At 52.9% G+C, this 17731-nt stretch overlaps 1 protein-coding gene and 1 long non-coding RNA gene across 2 annotated transcripts; one reads left to right on the top strand and one right to left on the bottom strand.

Moving 5' to 3' along the window:
- Positions 1–1302: 1302 nt before the first annotated feature.
- On the bottom strand, positions 1303–3285 carry LOC133926274 (exocyst complex component EXO70E2-like). Its single transcript, XM_062372119.1, has one exon. The coding sequence runs from the start codon at positions 3267–3269 to the stop codon at positions 1467–1469; it is 1803 nt and encodes a 600-aa protein (XP_062228103.1). The 5' UTR covers positions 3270–3285; the 3' UTR covers positions 1303–1466.
- A 1778-nt stretch (positions 3286–5063) lies between these two features.
- LOC133926276 (uncharacterized) lies at positions 5064–6870 on the top strand. The gene is made up of 3 exons (XR_009911077.1): positions 5064–5578; positions 5719–5887; positions 6009–6870. It is a non-coding gene; the product is annotated as an uncharacterized LOC133926276 (long non-coding RNA).
- Positions 6871–17731: the final 10861 nt, after the last annotated feature.

Consider the following 17731-nt stretch of genomic DNA (forward strand, 5'->3'; position numbering starts at 1 on the left):
GAGAGAGAGAGAGACCAAGCAGCAGCAGAGAATGTGATGGATACATGGCGACAATCAGTACATTATAACCATGGCGGATATATCTCAGAAAGATGGGAAAATAAGACAAAGACGGGGTTTATGCGACGCAATGCAGTTCTAAAAATTGCTACAGACACCCTGAAAATCCTTCAACTTCTGAATAACGTTTCTCTGTACGATTCATGAAACTTCACTGTGAAAATGAAATCACTAGTCCACAGACTTCGGACTTGATTGTGCAAATTTTTGTACAGAGTGGCAATGCATTCATGTGTTTCTCGGATGCTTACAACTTCGATGTGCAGAAGAAATGGCTAGTCAACATTCTACATTATGATGGAAGCAGAACATGTCAAAGGATACAAGGTCACCACACATATCTTACACAAAACTCTTAGGCACTTTTCAAGAATAACAACTTGTTCCTCTATTACCAAGTACTGCTCGGGCAGAGTCTTCTCTCGACAGATTAGTTATCGATAGTATAGCCTACTGATCATTGGTGTTAAGTGATAGTAGATAGTTACATAATTGATTTTGTGATCTTCTGAACAACATATGGCATATCTATCAAAGGATCCACAATTAGTTTTCGTCTAAACCATACAATTCATTAAGAGTTCTTCCTGGCATAAAGCACAGGCAAAAGTATGGTTTGTATGGACTAAAAAAAGTAGTTTCAATCAAAGGGATCCAACACAACAAGACAATATGAAAATGAAAGCACAAACTCATCGGAACAGGATCTGAAAACCACTCTCCCGCTCGCTGTTCCAACCGTCCCAAAACCTAACACAACATATATGAATAAAAAAAAAGCAACACATGCATCAATTCTTCACACGAGTAGCATTTTGAGCTCACCTCAGCAGCAACCTAGATTTTATCCCGATTGCCTCGACCCTGGCTCGTGCTCCACCCCTAAGAAAAAGGAACAACAAAAATACACTAGCATATGAATGAATCACTCAGCAAATCAGATAGATTGGGTACTAAACAACACAAATCAGCTCAATTGAACCTTCAGTCGCAGAAGAAAGGGAGAGATTGGAGAGGGGGACAACATCGATGAGAGAAGGAGACGAGCGGGTTAGAGAGAGAGAGGAGTGAGATGCTCCAGTTGGGAAAGAGAGATGCTTTTTTTCAGCAGATTCGGGTCTCCCAGTTTCTACGAGTTGCAGGCAAAAAATCAAACCCGGTTCCACACACAAATTAAAGCAACCTCGATCAAAAACAAATCATGAAAATTGAAGCACATCAAAGGGCCGAAGATTAGACAGGTTTTGAACAATAAAATATGTCATCAGATAAATAGCAAATTTCATTATTTTAACAGTATATCATAATTTTTAAGATATTTTGCGAGTCGAGTGCTCCAACATGTACTTACATCACTGATTTTTTTTTTGGAATTTCTTTAGGCGCACAAGTGAACACAAACGACATCATCCTTCGAACAGCTCTTCCAATAGCTCCTCCAATTCATGGGGAGTCCTTGTGGAGGGCCTATTGCTCTTCCCTCTCTCCGTTCGATCCGCCAAGTACTTGTTGTAACCTGAAATGACTTTCTCGATGACGGCTTTGCGCAATCTCTTTCTAAGCTCAGGGTTTGGAACCTTCCACAGCTTTTGCGTGGCGTAAGTTCTTTCGAATTCTGATTCGAATTTTGCCAGCACCCCACCGCATCTCTGGAAACAGTGAGGTATGTCATGGTACAAGCAAGACAGCACTGGCTCCCAAGAGGCATCGAGGTAAGCTCCTATGTAGCTCTGGATCCTGACTAGGCCATCCATATTCGAATCTGTTTCAATTTGTTGCGCAAGATTCGGATCTGGTTGGTTAACATAGTCCTCCATTGGAGTAAGTCTTTCCCTGGAATCTCGCTTTCTGGACGTCTGGATCTTGTAATCTTCGATCGGAGTCCAGGACGGCAGGAGCAAGGATGAAACCTTCTGCCAGATGAAGCTGCAATTGTTCATCAAGAATATGTACCGGAGTCCGGGATCAGAGATAAAATTTGATGTCTTCTCGAGCTGCTTCTCCAAGCAGGATATCATATCCTTGATGAGGTTGAGAACCGAGCTTGAGTAGTAATCAGGTTTGGACAAGAGCATTTCGAAGCGGTGTAGGTCCTGCAGGATGAAATTGAGCGCACCTTCGTTGCGCGACAACAGCATGATGTAGTTCATCGTCAACCTGGTGGTCTTGTGGACTCCCCCGACCTCCGGCGAGACTCGCCAGCGGTCGTCTCTCAAGAAGGAAGCTCTGACTTTCTCCATCATGCTCCATATGGCGTCGCTCAGCTTGTTCCTCTTCTGCAGGAAGACAGCGTTCATGGCGTCGAACATGGAGGTGCTGGACGCTTCTTTGAACAAGGCCAGGACGGTCGGTGAGTCATCCACGATGCAGGTGTACACCTGCAGCATCCCCGGGAGCGTCTCCGGCGCCTGGTGGTCGTTCAGAGCGGCGGCGGCCACGGCGTCCACGAAGGCAAGCATCCTGAGGATGCTCGCCTCGGCAAACCGCGTGAACTGTGACACCTCCTGATCGCGCTCCGCCATTTTTCCGGTGGCCAGCAGCAGGAAGTGCTGGATGGACTTCTTGACCCCGCCGACGGTCGGCCTCTTGGCACGGAGCTCCAGCTGCGTGATGCAGAGCACCTGCACCATGGTCTTGAGAGCTTTGATCCACCTCTCCATCAAATCTTGGAGGGAGGCGCATCCGTCTTCCAGCTGCAGCTGCAGCTGCACTATGTCTCCTTGTTTCCCAATATGGAGAACCCACTCCACGTCCAGCTCCCGGAACCAGCACCCGGGAGGAGCTCGTAGTGCGCCAAACGAGCGGCCACCGCCGAACGCTCGGATCAGGTCCTTCATGTAGCCGTCATGGACCATCTGCAGCGCGATGGCCCGGAGCTCCTGGACCCAGTCTGGGGCTGCAACCCACCAGTCGGAGAAGGACAGGTCGCCGTCGGAGGAGAAGGACAAGGACCGGGGAGAGCAACGGGCCGATGCATCTGAGGCCGGACTTGAGGCCGAGCTACCGCTCGACCCGGAGTAGCTGCTCCCTTCTCCCGCCGCAGTGTCTCTGCTCGGGGGCAAGAACTGCGCCGACCTGCACAGGCCGCCGGAGACGGCGACTCTCCGGATCGAATCGCGGTAGGTGGACAGCGGGGTGTACTCGAACCGGACGCTCCCCAGCGCCGGCGCGAGGAGCATCCCTGACGTGCCGCCGCCGTACTGCATCATACATGCACGTTTTTGAGGCAACCCTAAGCATGCATACTTAGAAATTGTCATATATAAAGACAGTTCGTTTTATTGAAGCAGTGAGTGCACCGAGCATTATTTTTCTCAGCGATGCCGGTCAATAAATTACAAACCGCGTAATCGCGTGGTAGTTGCAGGATAGGGATGGGGATGGATCGTTCCGCCTTTTGCACGAAACGCATCGTTTAATATGGTATAGATTATTTTTTCCGATTAATATGGTAATTTTATTTAGAATTTTTATTGAGATATTTTGCTTCCTAAACTGTATGGAAATCGAGGTACTAATTTTTCATAATTTTTAATTCCGAATTTAGCTATTTTTCAATCGTATTTGATATAGACTCTTTATTTAAATCTAGATCGTTAGATGTTCACAATAACGAGTAGTCAAGATTCTTTTTTTAGATTAACATGGTAATTCTGTGGCTTTGAGAGTGAATGTGATGTCTCTTTTTCCACTTGAATATTAAGTTGAATTTTTCTTTCTTAGACTATATTTGATATGGATACTTCTTTTTTCTATTCTAACCCCAATTTCAATTGTTATTTAATTTATTTTATTTGAACTTTTTATTTAGATATTTTGCTTCCCAAACTGTATAGAAGTCGAACTACTAATTTTCCATAATTTTCAATAGTAGGGTTAGAATTATGATTTTTTATTTATTATTATGAATTTTAACAATTGATTAATTCTATTTTACATGGACTCTTTATTTAGTTATTTGATTTTATAATAATTTTATTTTTCTAATACTATATTCGATATGGATTCTTCATTTTTCTATTCAAACCCTAATTTCAATTATTATTAATTTTATTTTATTTGGATCCTTTATTTAGATGTTTTGCTTCTCAAACCATATGGAAATCAAATTATTATTATTTTTATAATTTTTAATTCCGAATTTATCTATTTATTAATTATATTTAATATGAACTCTTTGGTTTAATCTAGACCATTAGATGTTCATAACAATGAGTGATAGAGATTCTTTTCTTTTTAGATTAATGTGGTAATTTCGTGGACTTGAGAGCGAATATGGTAGCTCTTTTATCCCTTAAATAATAATATAATATATGTTTATTAATTTTCTATCATCTTGCGTGACTCCCTGCTCCCGCGTCCCGCGCCTTATTTCTTTTCCACGCGCGCCCGCGGGCGCGGAAGAATCTACCCGCGTCGATTGATCGAAATAACAAGACCGAGGCGTAGACGCGTAGTGCTGCTGCGCCTTCAACCGACGCGACGGAGACGCGGTGCCCACGCATGCATCGACGTCTGCCGCGCGTGGATCTTCGAGCGCGCACGATCGCGCCCAAGGCGTCGGCGTAAATAACTGTGGCCGTGCGCGGCGGCTCTGGGTAATGGATCGTGTCCCTGCGAGTTCCAGCGGTTTCAAACACCGTTTCATCGCTGATGGTTGAAGAGGTATGAGTGAACTTTTATTTTATTGTATTTTTTTTATGATATTGAGAGTTAATAAATTTTCTTTTCTCGAAAACAAATCGATGATCGTTAACCACAAATATTAAACAATAATAATTGATAAGATCTGAAGTATAAATTATTCATAACAATGAAAACATTTAAGGTAATAAAAAGAATTAAAAAATTATAATTATAATATAACTTTACAGACTACGGAATGCAGCAAGACTGTCAATGATTTTCTAATATAAAAGTAGCAGGCAAACCTAATCATATAAAACCCTTTGTTTCTGAAACCAGCTGCCCATACCGTCTACTGCACGACTGTTCACAGGAGCAGTTCCCGGCCGCGCCCGTCCGTCCGATCCACGCCCCGCTCCTCCGATCTCCGATCCACGGCGCACTCGCCTACCCCACACCAATCGTCTCCTCGCGTGCAGCTCAGAAGCTTCGCGCGAGCTCCTCGACGAACTCCAGACTCCCCTTCTTCTCTCGCTCCGCCCACCTGCTCCTCACCCCTCCACCTACCCCTAACCGCGACTAGCAGCAGTCCTCCTGCCGACGCCGGTGTGGCCCACCCCCCTCCCCCCGGCGCTAGCGGCGAAAGAACTGACGCTCTTCCTCACCTCCGTAGTACCACCGGCGCCCGCGCCATCCACCCCGGTGCCACCAACTGACGCTCTCATTTCATGCACCAACTGCTGTTCAACGGTTAAGACGCTTGGCTAATTTTGAAGCCTTAAAATTCTCCAAGCCAATTGCATCTTTATCTGAGACCTTAGTTTCTCGAATGAAAGAGAAAAGTGTTGAGAGCAATGGAAAATATATCTCAGTGCATCTTCGTTTTGAGGAGGTTGGATTTCTTTCATAAAAGCTCGATGTTTAATATATTCAGCAACCAGAGATCCACCCTTTTCCATTTAACTCTTGATGTTTTAATATGCCGCCAGTGTTATGAAATAATAGAGGCATCTGCTAATTGTTATCTTGCAGGATATGGTTGCCTTCTCATGTTGTGTCTATGATGGTGGTGATGAGGAGAAGAAAGAGATGGATACATCCAGAGAAAAAAGGTTGGAGAGGAAAGTTTACTAAGAGAGGACGGGTAATAAAGCCATGAGTGATAAGAATGAATGGAAAATGTCCGCTAACACCTTTGGAGGTATGTCACTATCTAATATCAGAAGGCGGAACACCTGCTTTAATGAAATTCCAGATATTTGTTGTCAAGCAAATTTTGCTTACCATACTCTGTGCATTTTCTTTTATCCAATTAAAAACAGGTTCATTTAGGATCACTGCACTGTTTACCTTGAAGATTTTGGCCTTTGTCTGGTAGCAGATTTGGCAAGGAACCTGGTGGCCTTCACTTATTTATCCTTGATTGTCATACAGGTCAGTTCTGCCTTTTTCACACATACAGCACAAAATTTTTACCGTTTCACAAAATAATTGTCCCCACAGCTAGCAATTTACATATCGTAAACACATGCGAAGTCCCGGCTTATTGCTTGCCATATTGGATCTGGTGGGTTTTCTAAATGACAAAATATTTTATTTCCTTACTCACCTAAAAGTAGTGAAGCAAGAAAGAGTTGCCTGCATTCTTTCTGTTGAAAACAGCATGGTGATTCTATATACGGTTTTTAGTGACGATGTGTTAACTACTCAAATGATGTTTTAAATGTTGAGTACTAAAACCAGAAGAATCCCTCATAATTTTTTGCATGACTTTGTCATTTCGTTCAAAATCAAATGCAACTACATCATCAGACTAATTCTGTTATCATCACGTTCCCACTGGTGGCTTCCCTCTCCCCGAGAAAACCGACCCTCTTGGTACCATTGCTGCTGCTCCATGGGGATTTGCTTTGATTGTGCCAATTTCATACACATACATAGCCATGATGGGCTCCCAGGGACTCACCGATGCTTCACAGATTGCGATACTGAATGCAAACTACATGGCAAAACGTCTAGAAGTACTTTATATTCATGACAGCATACCCTTAGCATGAATTTTGCAGAAGCATTGCTAATTCCTGTTGTTCTATGTTGTCAAGAACATGTCAAATCTCTCCTACATGATGCACAATGTTTCTTGCTGTGAAAAGTAAAGATCCATCAAATAACTATGCCTTAACATTTGTTTTGTCCCCTTAAACCCAACTAATAAGAAAAGCTAGGGTGAAATAAAAAACCTGATGATATTATAATTACACTTGCTTCCCCATTCGTAACCTCATTCTGCTGATTTTAGATCCAACTTTTTTTTATTCTCCATGCAGCTACCACTTTTTTGTGTATTGTTTTCTATGTGCAACTGTGCCGCCCGCGGCAACGCGCGGGGTGTAAGCTAGTTAAATACTAATTCGGTATAGCCACTTCCTTTTGGCCTGATCTTGGCAGAATATGACAATTAGAAGCACTACTTAGGAGATGAAAGATAACATGAACTGCCGGACTAGAAATGGCATGAGCTTGACATTATCCGATTCTAAACCCAAATACCGTCATTTCATAAGTAAGGAAAATGATGTCGTATATCCTTGATCAGGACCTTTTCATTGTTATTGCCTGAAAAATATCTTGCAACTTGTTTTCTTTTCCACGAAATTTGACGATTCTATTCTGAAATATGTTACTCGATTCAGACCAATTTGTTCAATGTGAAAACTACATATAGTTAATCCTAGCCTTAAGATATTCTCTTTGCAAAGTCCATCAATTCATCATGTGTATGAGCAACACTATTTACCACTCATAAACATGTTGCCAAATTGAGACACACAACCAAATTATGCATTCCACTAACCAATAATACAGAACACTGAAAAAACTGGCTAGTCACAAATCACACTGAAAAATACAAGAGCCAAAACGCCACGAAGTTACATTATAATTGAATTTCATTTTAATATTTTCTCCTTTCCTGTTAGCATTCAGAGGAGCATCACATTTTCAAAGTGACCTCACAGATCTTCAGAACACAAGTTACACAAGAATTAGCCACCACAAGTACATGACTAATATGGACCTGGCTCACGCCCACAAAGGAGCCGCTCACGCCCGCACCGCCTCTGCCGCCGTAGTCGCCCAGACTCAGTGCCCAGGTCGTACCATCGTGCCCTTGTCCAGTCATCCTCGTGGGTCAGCGACTTAGCGCGTGGGCGCGTCTGCACATGGCAGTAGGTTGCGGCTTGGGCTACGACCTGTGTCGGTGACATGAAAACCAGGGGTCCTCGAGTCCCGAGGCCAGGACAGCAGAATGTTACGTGGCGCCTTCCCTCGGGGACTATCTCCCCGAGGCCCGAGAAGATCCAGTTCCGGAAGGGGTGCTCGGGGCCATGAACAGTGGTCCCTGAGTACCCGAGTTCCCCGAAGGCCCGAGAAGGCACAGTTCCGGGAGAGGACGCTCGGGGCTATAAACAGTGGTCCTCAAGTACCCGTAGTTCTCCGAGGACCCGAAAAGAGCCAGTTCCGGGAGAGGGCGCTCGGGGCCATGAACAGTGATCCCCGAGTACCCGTAGTTCCTCGAGGACTCGAGAAGAGCCAGTTCCGGGAGAGGACGCTCGGGGCCATGAACAGTGGTTCCAGAGTACCCGGAGTTCCCCGAGGACCGAGAAGAGGCATATCCGGGAGAGGGCGCTCGGTGCTATGAACAGTAGTTCCCTAGCACCCAGAGTTCCCCGAGGACCTGAGAAGCCCCTTACCGGTGGACCCCACAAGGGCTCAGCGGTGAGGGGTCAATTGGTGAGAGGTCCGATGCTGCATTTAAGAGGTAGCGTGGCCTGTCACTTCCAACCACTCTCCCCATACCTGTCGTACTGGGTACATCAGTCCCTGCCACCACCTGGCAGGAAGACGTAGGGGACATTTAATACGACGGGTCCCATCGCACGTCACTCTGCGCGGCTCAGAGATATCGTCGTTGGGCTCGAGGCGCGTCGCCTGCCCTCTGCTGCATCAGACCTGCTCTGATCGGGCGAGCATGCGGGGTTGCTCGGCGGCTGCCCCGTGGGCCCCCCTGCTGCACCCGCTAAAAGGTGGCTTAATGGGCGACAGGACCGGCCAAGGGCGCATTTTCAACCCCCTGTAACATCAAACTGCAGCCCCATGATGGTTGCTTTCTATTTATGGCTTATGGGAACTCGTGCCCTCCTTCCTGGGCACGCCAAGCCTCCCCGACAGGATAAAAGGGGTGCTGCACCTCGGAGAGAAAAAAGGTGAGGTAAAGGAAAAAGAAGGTGAGAAAAAGGCGACCACACACGAAGCACAAAACCGAGCAGAAGCTCAGAGAGATCGGCACTTGAAGACTGAAGCTCTAGACTTAGACAAAAATCCTTGTAACACAGAGATCCAGAAAAAGGTTTCCCAGAGCATTAATAGCATACACACAGGAGTAGGGTATTACGCTCCGTGCGGCCTGAACCTGTCTGAAATCCCTCGAGCATTTACTCCCACTAGCAAACGATCGTCCGTCCCGCCTACATCTCTCATACTCGCATTAAATCCACGTACGAGGTAGATTCAGAATCATCCCCCCGGCCGAATCTCAAAGGGGGTCCCTCAGGTTCCCCGCTTGAGAAGTTCATCCTCCGACAGCATCCCTGAATCCACCTTGTTTTCTGCAGGAAAAATGGCAGGCGGACATCGTCTGTAGCGCACTGGCTCAAACTCGAGCGAAGAAATGGAGCACGTGCCTCAGGAGGCCTCAGCTCCCGCTGTTCCTCAGCAGCAGCAGTAGTCGGCTCGTACGACGCCCCTCCCTTGGAGACAACTGCGCTGGGCCCATCAGGGCCCCCGCCGCCGCAGGCGGGCCGCCCAACCCTCAGCAGGCGGTAAACGTTCCTGCCGCAAGATCTACGTCCTGACAGCGCTGGGCGTCGTTACGGCGTAGGCTCGCCTACGGTGATGCTAGCCCTGGGAGTGCGTTGCTTGCGGCGCAAGCACTCCTCAGGCACCCGCCTATCCAGGCAGCGGGGGAAACCCCAGAAGGCCGTTGGTTGCAGGAGGTGGCCGCCTTGGTGGGCACGGCTCACCGGCAGGTGCTGGCCGAAAGTTCCCGTGCCACCTCCCACCGCGGTGCAACAAAAGCCGGTCCATCTTCGGGTGGCGGCAGAATCGGCCGGGGGGGCTCCAGGCGGAGCGCCGCTCCCCTAGTCACAACAGGAACTCAGGACCGCTGCTTGCACCTTAATGAGCAGAGGGCTGTCGAGGATGCGCGCGTCACTCTCGAGCGCCACCGGGAATCCCGGCGCGAGGCCGAGGCAGAGGACCAGGCTTCCTTTATGCCGGCCCGCGACCGTCGGGGTTCCCCGGCGCACCGGCGTTCGCCCCCCAAGGGCACTGCTGGCACTGTGGGATACGGCGCGGGCTGCCGCGCATTCACTAGTGAGCTCCGTCGGGTCAACTGGACCACGAAGTTTCGGCCAGAACTACGGGAGAAATACGACAGGTCTATCGACCCCGTCGAGTTCCTCCAAATCTATACCACCGCCATTCAAGCTGCGGGCGGAAATGAAAAGGTTATGGCCAACTACTTTCACATTGCCTTGAGGGGCTCTGCCTGCTCTTGGCTTATGAACTTACCTCCAAGATCTATTAGCTCATTGATGATCTGTGCCACCAATTTGTGGCTAATTTTCAGGGCACCTCCACACGCCCTGGCTTGGAGTGCGACCTCCATGCCGTCAAGCAGCAAGAGGGGAGACGCTGAGACGCTTCATACAGCGCTTCAGCTAGGTCCGCAACACCATCCCGCGGATTACCCCCCATGCCATCATTGTCACGTTCCGGCAGGGCGTCCACGACGAGCGGATGCTTGAAAAGCTAGATACGCATGAGCTCGAAACCCACCGCGGAGCTCTTCACGTTGGCTGACAAGTGCGCCAAGGCGGCGGAGGCTCGGGCGTGGCATGTCCCGCGCCCTGAACAACCCGCTGCCGACAAGGCAGGTCCTTCCCGCTCTGATAGGTGGGAAAAGAAAAGGAGAAAGAAGCGCGACGCTACCCCTGTCGTGCCGGCGGAGGGCCCTACCCGCAGGCCGGCACGCCGGGCGGCTGTCGACAAGAAACCCGCTCCCGCGAGGCCCGAACCAGGAAAGTGGTGTGAAATCCACCAAACTGACTGGCACGACCTCACTGAGTGCCGGTCGATCAAAGGCCTCGTCGAGCGGTGCCAGAAGGAGCGCGAGGAGCGCCGCAGAGGTGGCGACGACAAAGCCGCCCCCGAAAACCAAGAGCACTGGTTCCAAGAGCCCGAGCACACCGTCGCTTTCATCGATGGAGGTGCGTACACGCCCTCCTCTCGCCGCTGCGTCAAGACAATGCGGCGGGAGGTGTGCTCGGCAACCCTGGGCGCTGCGGCCGCGAGGCCTCTGAAGTGGTCGGAGGCCCCGATCACCTTCAGTCTGGCGGATCACCCCGTGAGTACTGCAGGGGTGGGGCGACTGCCTCTGGTAGTATCCCCACCATCTGCAATGTCAAGGTCAGCCGGGTGCTGATCGACGGGGGTGCAGGCCTAAACCTCCTGTCCCAGGAGGCATTTAAGAAGTTGCATGTACCTTCGAGGCGCCTAAAGCCGTCCCTCCCCTTCTACGGGGTGACGCCAGGGCACACCTTGCCTCTCGGGCAGGTCGAGCTGCCCGTCACATTCGGGAGCCGGGACAATTTTCGGACGGAGAATGTCGTCTTCGACGTCACGGAGGTCCCTCTGCCCTACAACGCAATCCTCGGGCGTCCGACGCTCACTCGGTTCATGGTGGTCACGCACTACGCCTACCTCACGGTTAAGATGCCGGGCACAGCCGGCCCCATCTTCGTGCCCGTCGAGACCGGCAGCGCCGTCTCCTGCGCCGAGCAGCTATACTCGGCCTTGGTCTCTGCTCGGGACGAGGTCGAAGGACACCCAGGGGGCCCGGGACCCTCTTCATCCAAACCCCGACTCGCCATCGACGCCTCCATCCCCACGAAGGTGGTCGTGGTGGGCGAAGACTCGTCTCAGGTTGTCGGTGACATGGGAACCAGGGGTCCCCGAGTCCCTAGGCCAGGACAGCAGAATGCCACGTGGCGCCTTCCCTCGGGGACTATCTCCCCGAGGGCCAAGAAGACCCAGTTCCGGGAGGGGTGCTTGGGGCCATGAACAGTGGTCCCCGAGTACCCGAGTTCCCTAAAGACCCGAGAAGTTACAGTTCCGGGAGAGCGCTCGGGGTCATGAACAGTGGTCCCCGAGTACCCGTAGTTCCCCGAGGACCCGAAAAGAGCCAATTCCGGGAGAGGGCGCTCGGGGCCATGAACAGTGGTCCCCGAGTACCCGTAGTTCCCCGAGGACCCGAGAAGAGCCAGTTCCGGGAGAGGACGCTTGGGGCCATGAACAGTGGTCCATGAGTACTCGGAGTTCCCCGATAACCGAGAAGAGGCATATCCGGGAGAGGGCGCTCGAGGCTATGAACAATAGTCCCCGAGGACCTGAGAAGCCCCTTACCGGTTGTCGGTGACACAGGAACCCGGGGTCCCCGAGTCCCGAGGCCAGAACAGCAGAGTGCCACGTGGCGCTCTCCCTCGGGGGTTTTCTCCCCGAGGTCCGAGAAGATCAAGTTCCGGGAGAGGGCGCTCGGGGCCGTGAACAGTGGTCCCTGAGTGCCCGAGTTCCCCGATGACCCGAGAAGACCAAGTTCCGGGAGAGGGTGCTCGGGGTCATGGACAGTGGTCTCCGAGTGCTTGAGTTCCCTGATGGCTCGAGAAGACCAAGTGTCGGGAAGAGGGTGCTCGGGGCTATGCACAGTGATCCTCGAGCACCTAAGTTCCTCGATGACAAGAAAAGCCAAGTTCCAGGAGAGAGTGCTCGGGGCCATGAACAGTGGCCCCCGAGCACTCGAGTTCCCCGAGGACCCGAGCAGTCAGTTCCGGGAGAGAGTGCTCAGGGCTATGAACAGTGGCCCTCGAGCACTCGGTTCCCTGAGGACCAGAGAAGTCCTTCGCCGGTGGTCCCCACAAGAGCTCAGCGGTGAGGTGTCAACTGGTGAGAGGCCCGATGCCGTATTTAAGAGGGCGCGTGGCCTGTCACTTCCAACCACTCCCCCCACGCTTGCTGTCAGTCCCTGCCACGGCCTGGCAGGAGGGCGTGTTGACATTTAATGCACAGGTCCCATCGTGCGTCATCCGGCGCGACTCGGGATAACGTCGCAGAGCTCGAGGCACCCCGCCTGCCACCCTGCTGTGTCAGGCTCGTGCTGATCAGGCAGGCACGCTGGGCTGCTCGATGGCTGCTCGGTGGGCCCTCCTCGCAACGCTCGTTGAAAAGCGGCATGATGACGAACAAGACCGGATGGGGGCGCGTTTTCAACCCTTCCCGTCACATCGCGCAGCAGCCCATGAAGGTTGCTTTCTATTTATGGCGTCTCGGAGCTCGCGCCATCCTTTCTGGGCACGCTACCGCCCTCAACGGATATAAAAGCGAGGCGGGCTCCCCGGAAGAGAGAGGATGGAACAAAGAGGATCGACAGAGATCAGATCGAAGAACAAGGATGAAACACACAGAGACTTAGATCGACCAAAGAACAAGGAGCACGAAGCTCTAGACTTAGACAGATATTCTTGTAACCCAGCAGATCCTTAGAGAGACATTCTCAGAGCGTTTATAGCAGACACACAGGAGTAGGGTGTTAAGCTCGGTGTGGTCCGAACCTGTCTAAAAATCCCCCGAGCATTTACTCTTTCCTGCATTCGACCATTTCACCCCACTTGCATCTCATTTACTCCCATTTATTTCACGTACAAGGCAGATTCAGAATCATCCCCCCGGCAGAATCTCAAAAGGGGTCCCTTCGGATCCCTGCTTGTGGAGTTCACCCTCCGACAGCTGGCGCGCCAGGTAGGGGGGTTGCATCCCTGAATCTGTTTTGTTTCTTGCAGAAAAGATGGTAGGTGGACATCGTCTCCGACGCACCGGCTCCAGCTCTAGCGAAGAAGTGGAGCCCATCGCTCAGGAGGCCCCAGTCTCTGCTGCCCCTCAGCAGCAGCCACGGTCCACTCGTACGGCGCTCCCCTCTCATGGGGACAACGGCGCTGGACCCAGCAGGGCCACCGCCGTCGCAGGCGGGCTGCCCAACCCTCAGCAAGCGGCAGATACTCCTGCCGCGAGATCTACGTCCGGGCAGCGCCGGGCGCTGTTTTGGCGCAGGCTCGCCTTCGGCGATGCTAGTCCTGGGAGTGCGTTGCTTGCGGCGCAAGTACTCCTCAGGCACCCACCTGTCCAGGCAGCGGGGGAAACCCTAGAAGGCCGCTGGCTTCAGGAAGTGGCCGCCTTGGTAGGCACGACTCACCGACAGGTGCTGGCCGAAAGCTCCCATGCCACCTCCTGCCGCGACGCAACCAAGGTCGGTCCATCCTCAGGTGGCGGCAAAGCCGGCCAGGGGGCCTCCAGGCGAAGTGCCGCCCCCCTGGCCATAACCAAAGCTCAGGACCTCCGCTTACACTTAAATGAGCGGAGGGTCATTGAAGATGCGCGCGTCACCCTCGAGCGCCAACGGGAGTCCCGGCACGAGGTCGAGGCCGAGGACCAGGCCTCCTCTATGCCGGTCCATGACCGCTGGGGCTCCCCGGTTCGCTGGCGTTCACCACCCAAGGGCGCCGTTCGTGCCGTAGCATACGGCACAGGCTGCCGCGCCTTCACCAATGAGCTCCGTCGGGTCAACTGGCCCACGAAGTTCCGGCCAGAACTACCGGAGAACTACGACGGGTCCATCGACCCCGTCGAGTTCCTCCAGATCTACACCACCGCCGTTCAAGCGGCGGGCGGCAGTGAAAAGGTGATGGCCAATTATTTCCATGTAGCCTTGAAGGGCTCTGCCCGTTCATGGCTTATGAACTTACCCCCAGGATCCATCGGCTCCTGGGATGACCTCTGCCACCAGTTCGTGGCCAACTTTCAGGTCTCCTTCACGTGCCCCGGTTTGGAGTGCGACCTCCACGCCGTGAAGCAACAGGAGGGGGAGACGCTGAAGCGCTTCATACAGTGCTTTAGCCAGGTCCGCAACACCATCTCGCGGATAACCCCTCACGCCATTATCGTCGCATTCCGGTAGGGCGTTCGCGACGAGCAGATGCTCGAAAAGCTAGGTACGTACGAGGTCGAGACCACTGCGGAGCTCTTCGCCTTGGCCGACAAGTGCGCTAAGGCAGCGGAGGCTCAGGCGTGGCATGTTCTGCGCCCTGAGCAACCCGCTACCGATCAACCAGGTCCTTCCCGCTCTGACAGGCGGGAAACGAAAAAGAGAAGGCGCGATGCTGCCCCTGTCGTGCCGGCTGAGGGCCCTGCCTGTAGGCCGGTAGAAGGCCCTGACTGCAGGCCAGCGCATCGGGCGGCTACCGATAGGAGGCCCGCGCCCGCGAGGGCTCCAACTCCCGCGAGGGCTCCTGCTCCTCCGAGGGCGCCTGCTCCCGCGAGGCCCGAGCCGGGAAAGTGGTGTGAGATCCACCAGACTGAGTGGCACGACCTCACAGAGTGCCGGTCGGTCAAAGGCCTCGTCGAGCGGCGCCAGAAGGAGCGCGAGGAGCGCCGCAGGGGTGGCGACGACAGAGCCGCCCCCGAGAACCAAGACCTCGGTTTTCAGGAGCCCGAGCACACCGTCACCTTCATCGACGGGGGCGCGTACACACCCTCCTCCCGCCGCTGGATGAAAACCATGCGGCGTGAGGTGTGCTCGGGGACCCCGAGCACATCGGCCGCAAGGCCCCTAAAGTGGTCGAAGACCCCGATCACGTTCAGTTTGGCGGACCACCCCGCAAGTACTGCAGGTGTGGGGCGACTACCCCTGGTAGTGTCCTCCACCATCTGCAATGTAAAGGTCAGCAGAGTGCTGATCGACAGGGGTGCAGACCTTAACCTCCTCTCCCAGGAGGCTTTTGAGAAGCTGCAGGTGCCTTCTAGGCGTCTAAAGCCGTCGCTCCCTTTCTATGGGGTGACACCAGGGCATACCCTGCCCCTCGGGCGGGTCGAGCTGCCGGTCACATTCGGGAGCCAGGATAATTTCCGGACGGAGAACGTCATCTTCGATGTCACGGAAGTCCCCCTCCTCTACAACGTCATCCTCGGGCGCCCGGCGCTCGCCCGGTTCATGGTGGTCACGCACTACGCCTACCTCACGGTTAAGATGCCGGGCCCCGCAGGCCCCATCTCCGTGCCCGTCGAGACCGGCAGCGCCGTCTCCTGCACCGAGCAGCTCTACTCGGCCTTGGTCTCTGCTCGGGCCGAGGTTGAAGGACACCCAGGGGGCTCGGGACCCTCTTCATCCAAACCCCGACTCGCCGCCGACGCCTTCGTTCCTACGAAGGAGATCGTGATGGGCGAAGACTCCTCCCAGGTCGTCCGGATCGGCGGTAACCTGGGCGGCAAATAGGAAAGCGCGCTCGTCGCCTTCCTCCGGGCTAATGTCAACGTGTTTGCATGGCAGCCGTCTGATATGCCCTGGATCCCTAGGGAGGTGATCGAGCACCACCTTATTGTGCGCCCCGACGCACAGCCGGTGAGCCAGAAAGTCCGGCGGCAGGCGCCCGAGCGTCAGGAGTTCATCCGGGAGCAAATCAGCAAGCTCCTTGACGCCGGTTTCATCCGAGAGGTCCTCCATCCAGAATGGCTGGCAAACCCAGTCATCATCCCGAAGGCTAACGGCAAGCTTCGCATGTGTGTCGACTACACCGACTTAAACAAGGCTTGTCCGAAAGATCATTTTCCTTTGCCCCGCATAGATCAAATTGTAGATGCCACTGCGAGATGCGATCTTTTGTGTTTTTTAGATGCAAATTTGGGTTATCACCAAATCCGCATGGCCAAACAGGATGAGGAAAAAACTTCTTTTACTACCCCGGTGGGGACCTATTGTTATGTCTCTATACCTTTTGGTTTGCGCAACGCTGGGTTGTCTTTCCAGCGGGCCGTGCACATTACTCTTGACTCGCAGGTTGGTCGCAACGTCGAGGCCTACATCGACGATCTCGTGGTTAAATCCCGAGACCGCGCCACCTTGCTGGAGGACTTAGCCGAGACTTTCAACAGTCTCCGCACAACCCACCTAAAGCTCAACCCCGAGAAGTGTGTCTTTGGGGTACCCGCGGGAAAGCTCCTCGGTTTCTTGTTTCTAGCCGAGGAATCGAGGCCAATCTGGAGAAGATCCAGGCCATCTAACAGATCTGACCCCCGGCTCGACTCAAGGAAGTCCAGCGTCTCGCTGGCTGCATGGCGGCCCTGGGGCGCTTTATCTCCAAGCTCGGGGAGCGAGGGCTCCCTCTCTTCAAACTCCTGAAGAAGACCGGTCGCTTGCTGAGGGTTGGGCAGCCCGCCTGCGACGGTGGCAGCGGCCCTACTGGGCCCAGCGCCGTTGTCCCCATGAGAGGGGAGCGCCGTACGGGCGAACCGTGGCTGCTGCTGAGGGGCAGCAGAGACTGGGGCCTCCTGAGCGATGGGCTCCACTTCTTCGCTAGAGCTGGAGCCGGTGCGTCGGAGACGATGTCCACCTACCATCTTTTCTGCAGGAAACAAAACAGATTCAGGGATGCAACCCCCCTACCTGACGCGCCAGCTGTCGGAGGGTGAACTCTACAAGCAGGGATCCGGAGGGACCCCTTTTGAGATTCGGCCGGGGGGTGATTCTGAATCTGCCTCGTACGTGAAATAAATGGGAGTAAATGAGATGCAGGTGGGGTGGAATGATCGAATGCAGGAAAGAGTAAATGCTCAGGGGATTTTTAGACAGGTTCGGACTGCACGGAGCGTAATATCCTACTCCTGTGCGTCTGCTATAAATGCTCTAAGAATGTCTCTCTGAGGATCTGCTGGGTTACAGGAATATCTGTCTAAGTCTAGAGCTTCGTGCTCCTTGTTCTTCGGTTGATCTAAGTCTCTGTGTGTTTCGTCCTTGTTCTCCGATCTGATCTCTGTTGATCCTCTCTGTTCCATCCTCTCTCTTCCGGGGAGCCCGCCCAGCTTTTATATCCGTTAGGGCGGT

The sequence above is a fragment of the Phragmites australis genome, chromosome 8 (assembly GCF_958298935.1).
Source record: "Phragmites australis chromosome 8, lpPhrAust1.1, whole genome shotgun sequence".
Classification (NCBI taxonomy): domain Eukaryota; kingdom Viridiplantae; phylum Streptophyta; class Magnoliopsida; order Poales; family Poaceae; genus Phragmites; species Phragmites australis.